We start from the raw sequence: 7,597 nt of genomic DNA on the forward strand, positions 1-7,597 counted from the left end.
TAGAGGTGGCCGTAAATCGGTTTCTCGCGACGTGTTACCCCTATATCTGATAGAAAATTGACGAGTTTTGATGAAAGATTTCTGCTTAAAAGTTGGTGTGTGATGTCAGCGATAATATTGTGCATGGCATTGCCAGCGTCTTTTGTGCTCCACCCTATCGAGGTCGACGGTACGCACCGCGCATGATGCGCGAAGTAGCCACGAAACTACGTACATGGCAAACAAACAAGCTGCCCTGCGTAGGCACAACCTTGTACTCTGACATAGGAAAAGAGTACTACGCCAAACTAGGCTGGCGAGTCGCCGCCACAAACTCACATGTCGAGCTCCAACCCGCAGCCATCGCGTGGCCCGCCGGCGTCCACCCAATCGCCGAGCACGACATCGAAGACCTGTGTCAGCGCGACGAAGCCCGGATACGCGCGCACATGGCTGTTCCTGCTGCAGGGCCCAAAACCCGGTTTACCATCCTACCGGATTCCAAGCACATGGGCTGGCACCTGGGCAAAGAAACCTTCACTACCAAGCACCTGTTTGGCAAAGTACCAACAGCCAAAGGCGCCATTATCGGTGCACCAGGCACCCAGATCTGCGTCTTGTAGACACACAGATACTACAATGGGCTTGACGCCACGCCCAGCAACAACGTCCTCTATATCCTGCGTCTCGTCATTGAACGCGATCAAACTGCCACCCGGCTTCCGTCTGACGCCGCGAAAAGGCCGTCTGAAGACGTGTGCGAACAGCAAACTGCGTATCTCAAGGCGGTCTTGCAGGCGGCTCAGGCAGAGGCTAGCGAGTGGCGTCTGGATTCGATCCAGATGTGGGATCCGACGCCTTTGGCGGTGGATTTATTGGGTAAGACGGGGGTGGAGTATCGTCTTGTGCAGAGAGAGACGACGAGTATCGCCAGCTTGATGTGGTATGCTGACGGTGGGGACATGCCGTTGTGGTTGAATAACGAGCATTATGCGTGGCAGTGATGGGGGAGTCTTAATCTTCATCCGAGTACGGTAATTTGAATGGTTGATTCTTACCTACCCGCTCAAAGTCTCTTCTTCTTCTTCTTCTTCTTCTTCTTCTTCTTCTTATTGTTATTATTATTAATAGTTTGTGAGCAGTAAAAATCGGTGAAACTATACGATTCCAAGCTGAATTCGTCGTCGGGAGCTGTTTTGGGCTAAGCAATTGGTGCAAGATTCACTCTGTGACTGCATGGTGCTATCGATATGTTAAATGTAGCAAGTAATACAACACCTTCTGGCACCTTACAACTTCCTACTAGGAATCACATCATAACATAAAGCGGGAACCGAGATATCTGAGCCCCAGACAGCGAGGGAGGATGTGCCAATCACTTTCTTTTCTTTCCGAGCCAAAAGGAGACGCATAATACTGGATCAAGTCTAGGGCTTTTCAGGCTAATATCACTGTTACACAACATGACTGCCTCCGCACCTCTGTTGTGAACAATAACGCTTTTCCGCTTAGCGCACTGTGTCCCATGTATGACACGTCAATTGGCGTCCGACGCGTCCTGTCGCGTTCACATTTTCTTGTGTATCACGTGAGTGGTGTATTGCAATGAGTACAGTCAGCAAGTGACGTATGGCTATCGGCTAGCACCACTGTTCACGCTAGTTCTAACAGAGAGCACTGGGTGTGTTTGAGTGGGACACAATTCACGTGGTGACATGGGGGTGAGATACGCTATATAATCGCGTCTCCCAGTGAATTGAAACGAGCAGACTTTGAGTAGAGTCTGTTCAGCAGAGATTTCACTTGGGCAGATGGATGTGACAGGGCCGGAGGCCAAGCCGTACTCTGAGCAATCTAAGCCTGGGGGGAGCCCGGCAGAGAGGACTGGTGGAGAGAGATCCCGAGGCGCAGGGCTGGCTAAGTCCGTTGGGGTTGTGGGGAAGTCTGTAACGGCTGTGGATCTAGGACTACAGTCTTGTCGTGAAGCATGTAGAAAGCGTATGTGGTATTTGGGTAGAGTGCCTGCGACGTTCGTGGTATGCGACCGCCTAGTGCTAGTTGTCCTACATTGATGTCCATAGTGGTGGTAGATAGGTTAATGGCGGTGTTAGGATCGAATTGCTGTTGACGTTATGGATACACCGAGTGCGTGGTGTGTCTAAAGCCACAGTGCTCGGTCTGCTACAGCCACAGTTGTGGCTGAGGTGGCGCGGTTGGTATGTACTAGCTTGATGTCCGGACGTTACTGTACATAGGCAAGAACTCATGTCCTTTCAGGTGTTAGTCTACATCATCGCGAATAAGGACACTCAATATCGGCAGATTGAGAATGGAGGATGTAGTCTTGGATTAGATTACGGATATAGAATTAGAATTGGAATTAATTTATTATTTTAATCGATTATAGATACAGTGGCACTTTCGTTGATCATTCACAAACAGGTCTATTCGGGTTAGAGTATTCATAACATTGTTTTACGCACAATTGGCAAACCCAATTCAGATACATGTTTCGCCACAACCAATGGATCAATCAACATGAATATTTACATTCGTATTTCATATACACTTCCTATGTGCCAAAGGGCGGTAGGTCAATAGAATAGCTGAAAGATGTATAGCCTATTTGTTACCATTGTATGCCAGTAAATTTGTTGAGCCCATAGGGTCCTTCACAACGTTTGGCGTGCCCAGCGCATACACCCTCGCCTTAACAGCGGCGGCAGTCGATGGCCCCTCGAGACCGCGGAGGTACGAAACCAGACCAGCTACATGAGGAGACGCCATGGAAGTACCAGTCTGGGTTGCCGATCCTGAGTCGTTCAAGTTGGACGCCGAAACGATGTTGGTTCCTGCAGCGAAGATGTCGACAGCAGAGCCGTAGTTTGAGCCTCCGCCGCCACCGTGCCTCGTGTTGTCAATCTCAACATTTCCGACACAGATGACTTCGGGAGAGCGACCTGGCGAGTTGTTGCTGGCGGGCGCGTTCGAGTTTCCTGCTACTGCGACGATGAGGACACCTTTGTTCCAAGCTGCAGTGATGGCGGCGTCCCATGTGGTAGAAGCGGATCCACCAAGTGAAATATTGATGACGCCGGTGTTTGTTCGGCCCTTGGAAACAATGTCGTTGACTGCCCAGTTAAAGCCTGCAAAGACATCGGATGCGCTTCCGCTGGCGCCATCCAGGACCTTTACAGCTACGATCGTGGTCTTCTTGGCGACACCATACTTTGCACCACCAACGGTACCAGCTACGTGCCTAGAATGGGTCAGATGGCGAAAATGTATGTGCTGGGAAAGATTGCTTACGTTCCGTGGCCGTCATTGTCTGCGTTAGCAGTTCCTGATACGGCGTTGAAGCCCCAGATTGCCCGTCCCTCGAAATCGTTGTGAGTGATACGAACGCCAGTGTCTGGATAAAAGGTTATTATCAAATCAACATGTGCATGGTCTCGCTACTTACCTATGACGTAGGAGAAGGTGCCTTTGCCTGCACTGTCGTCGTATACATAAGAAGTAGCTCCCGGCGTGCGAGAAGAAATGCTAGCCAGGTCCCAAGGTGGACTCGACTGAGTGACAATGGCGTTGGTTCGCATGATGAAGTCTTGTTCAATAGTGAGGACCTATACATGGTTTCAGCATTGCGACATGTTTTTTGGTCATATAGCCTCAATTACCTCGGGTAGGCTCTTGAGCTCTTGAACGGTCGCCTCATCAAACGACCCAGAGTAGGCTTTGAAGTCGCCAAACGCGTACTCGTGCTCCACCGGGGAACCGTCCGAACCATCGTCACCTCGCCGAGCTACATTGCGGGCATGTATGCTGCGCACTTTGTTGTGGTGAGCTGCGACAGATGCGACGTCGGTGTCAGGCTTCAATTGGACAATGTATTTTCCAGGAATCACCTCATTCGGCGGAGGCGCCGCAACAGGAGCTGCCTGAATGAGAAATGGAGCTGCAGCCGCAGCCAAAGCAGCGATACGAGTGAAGAGCTGCATTGTGGATAAAAGCAAGGCGTATGCGAACTAGACGAGACCAGTCTACCATTGCTGGACTATAAGTATGTGCTTTTTTGCATTGTCCCAGGTCCGTCGCATAGACTATAGTAATTGCAAGCAACTACCAATACAAATATTTCTTGTCGTTTCTTAACTTCTGCCTTTTTGGGCGTAGACTGCCCAAAATACTTCGTATAGATTTACAAGAAACGATTCGATAGGAATAATTGAACGGCCGCCAAGACGGCAAACCAGGGGATTTTTGGAAGGAAGGATGACATCCCTGTTCTCATGGCTAGTGACTTCTGGTTTGAGTTACTGTATTCCCCAAAACAATATTAGCTCGGTCGTATCTAGTACTCTCCTGCCTAAAACGACGTTTTGCATTGTCAAATTACTCCAACATGCTCGGTGTGTCCAGAATCCTGAACGAGTTTCATGTTTATTTATGCTACTGAGTACAGAACATAGCCTCCTGAGATTTCATGTTCAAGCATGGTCATTGCTAACCAGTTCAAGATGCTAATGCCAGATATCTCGATGAGTCGCTTCACAGACTATTTTTGTAGGCTTATGTTAGCAGACGATCAATCTTTGGGCATTTCGCCGAGTCTTCCAAGGTATAGTTTCGGTGCCCGAAGTTTATGGATGGAGAGTTATAGAGCGGAAAGGAGATATTCCCGAAGTCTTCATCTACATGCAACTCGTCCAAGGGCTCACACTCGAACAACAATGGCCCAAGTTGTCTACGACTAACAAGGAAACAATCTGTAGCGATCTACGTGTTAAGGTGTCTTGTCTTCGCAATCTTCAGGGCAGTAAATCACAGTAAGTCATCGATAAGCCTTTTAGGCAGACAGGTGCGACTTTGCTAAATCCTAATAGGGTCTGTGTGGTGCAAAAAGGTCAACCTTCTGCACCATGCAGAAGGTAGAGTAGATATATCCCGACAGTCTATATATCATGGTTCTGCGCCAGATGCTTGTCTGGAGCCTTTACCTTTACTGAGGCCGTTTCTCTCTCGAGCTGAGTTCCATGATTGGCTTTCCTGGCTGTGGCGCTGGAATGTTCCTGATCCACAGAGCATCGAAGACCCGTAAAGGGACTTGCTTTCAGACAACGGATCTATTGTGTTTACGCATGGGGATCTGCGTCCAGCTAACATCATCGTCACTGCCACGAGTTCTCCGAAGATTGTCGCAATTCTTAATTGGGAACAGGCAGGCTGGTATTCGGACTAGTGGAAAGACTGTAAAGCAAGGTTCACAGCATCGTATAGTGGAGAGTGGCGTGGCTTTGTTGATTAGTTATTGGATCCTCACATGGACGAATTGGAGGCATTCGATTTCTACATGTACACACTCGGTCGATTTTCAACATATCATCTTCGAGCGAATGGTTTGTCTTTGTTAGCATGGGAACAAACCTAATGGTACATTTACGTCGGCTGAAAACGGTCAGATCACATGGCGATTATCTGAGAAACCCAGGCTAACATTTCCAAAACAAAAACAATATCGCGGCTTTACCTGATGAGGTATAGTTCCCTAGAGGCAGATCTGTACTTAGCCTGGAGACGGCGTTGAACAGCACGATCATCACTGTATTCTACTTCATAGCACTACTTGTTGCTCTCTTTTTATTTAGCGTTTTGATATTGCGCTTGACTCTCTATACAAATGCGTATATCTCATGCTACCTAAAGATACATCTTTCCTAACAGTCTAAGTGTCGTGCATACACGTAGTCCAATGAATTCTGAACGCGATTTAGATGGGTAGAATACAGGTGCTAGGCTATATGCTTAGATTCTGTAATCGCGTATCAAGATATCAGAGAGATCTACTGTGGAGGAGTTGTGTGGAACTGCGATGTCTTCTCAGTAGAGGGAACAGAACTAAAGGTTCTTCCCCTTCCCATAGGCTATGGGAGAGGGGAGAGGGAGTAAAATATATGTAGTTGGTTCTTCGAGCAAGAGATTTTTCTAAGAGATATTGTTAGTTTTTTTTTCCTCTAGACTTGACTATCAATTTATGTTCCTTCTTAAAGGTAAGCAGTGCTTAGTTAGCACAAAGGTTATAGTGACCCTATGCCTTAGCACAAACCTCCTAAACTTAAGAGCTTGGCCCTATTAAGCTCACCTCTACTACACACTAAATACCCCTCTCTAAAGTACCCTCTAGTTCCTTCCTAGTTGCAATTTGTTCACCACCCCTATCTATCCTATCTCTTACGTCTAGCCATCTTGTCTTCCCTGCGGCTTCTATGCAGATGCTAGGTTCTCCGCTCCTAACCCGGCGTCTGTGCCTTACTTCTATGCCCCTTTCCTTAGTTAACCACTACGCCTTAGTTGCGTACTTAGACTAGTGACTTAGCGCAACAAAGAGAGAGAGTAAAGCGATTATAGCAGTAACAACAAACTAGAACTAACACTAGAGCCACAACAGCGCTAAGCTAGTGTGCTAGGAGGTAAATTGTAAGTTAAGAAGAACGACCTCCTAAACTAAGACATTAGGAGGCCTATAGCCTGCGCAGCTAAGTTCTTATTAGGTTCTAGCGTAAGTTCTATCTATAGATAGTTAATCGCGTTAGCTTTAAAGAAGTCCTTGTCCTATTTGATCTAGTCTCCTACCTTATCTAGATGTACTCTATCGTTTGTGAAGAACAATTAATCTAGTATACCTTCTACAGGGTTAGCACAAAAAGCATCTTATTCTAGCTTTACAATTAATAGCAGTAGGCGTTTTAGCTATCTAATTATAGCATCTCTAGTATCTAAGATAAAGTCTTAGATTAACTCTGCTATTCTATTTATAATCTCCTCTTAGAACTCTTCCTGCACTAATAGATTATTCTAATAAGCTTATTTAACTAAGGCCTTTTAGATGTAAGAATTAAAGTTAAACTTAACGTTAGCTAGAAAAGCCTAATTAATCCTACTATACTTGTTTAGGTAGCTAGATAGAGAGCTTAGAGGTGCTATAAGCGTCTAATAAGCCTTAAGGATATCTTTATAGGTTCCTATAGCTAGTAACGTGTTTTACAAGCGAGCGCCGCGTACAAGGGAGCGCCGCACCCCACCAACTTTGTGCACCTCTCTCATCTCAATACATAATGGCTCAACGCAACGCTAGTCAGTTAGCTTTAAATGAAGCAGATATCCAGCTTGCTATATCCTCTATTAAATCTGGTCAGATACAGAGTAATCGCAGTGCTGCTGCTATCTATAACGTGTCAGAACGAACAATCCGCCGCCGACGCGTCGGCAAGCCTGCCCGACGCGATTGCCAGCCCAACTCAAAGAAGCTTACCAAGCTAGAAGAGCAGGTGATAATTGATCATGTACTTAATCTGGATCTACGTGGATTTTCGCCTACCTATGCAGCTGTGCGAGATATGGCTGATAGACTGCTGGCTGCGCGCGGCGCTGGCCAGGTTGGCGTCCACTGGCCGCGCAACTTTGTCAAGCGTACTGACAGTCTTACAACGCGTTTTAATCGAGCGTACGATAGGCAGAGAGCCTTGTGTGAAGATCTAGTCTTAATCAAGAGCTGGTTTGAGCTTGTGGAGAAGACAAAGGCTAAGTACAGCATCTGTGACGAAGACGTCTATAACTTCGA

General features: G+C 47.0%; 2 protein-coding genes across 2 annotated transcripts in view; one reads left to right on the plus strand and one right to left on the minus strand.

Annotated features, from left to right (window-relative positions):
• Positions 1-983, plus strand: part of SETTUDRAFT_161059 (uncharacterized protein) — a gene marked incomplete at both ends in the record, with an annotated part of 2,614 nt that extends 1,631 nt beyond the window's left edge. The window contains 2 exons of the mRNA XM_008026511.1: positions 110-598; positions 641-983. Of these exons, the coding sequence (XP_008024702.1) occupies positions 110-598; positions 641-983 (832 nt within the window). The remainder of the gene's footprint in view (positions 1-109; positions 599-640) is intronic.
• A 1,618-nt stretch (positions 984-2,601) lies between these two features.
• On the minus strand, positions 2,602-3,977 carry SETTUDRAFT_39300 (uncharacterized protein; the record flags this gene model as incomplete). The annotated part of the gene is made up of 4 exons (XM_008026367.1): positions 2,602-3,238; positions 3,289-3,391; positions 3,443-3,602; positions 3,657-3,977. The coding sequence occupies 4 exons, from the start codon at positions 3,975-3,977 to the stop codon at positions 2,602-2,604; spliced, it is 1,221 nt and encodes a 406-aa protein (XP_008024558.1).
• Between the last annotated feature and the right edge of the window lie 3,620 nt (positions 3,978-7,597).

Source organism: Exserohilum turcica (assembly GCF_000359705.1).
Source record: "Exserohilum turcica Et28A unplaced genomic scaffold SETTUscaffold_18, whole genome shotgun sequence".
In the NCBI taxonomy this organism is placed as follows: domain Eukaryota; kingdom Fungi; phylum Ascomycota; class Dothideomycetes; order Pleosporales; family Pleosporaceae; genus Exserohilum; species Exserohilum turcicum.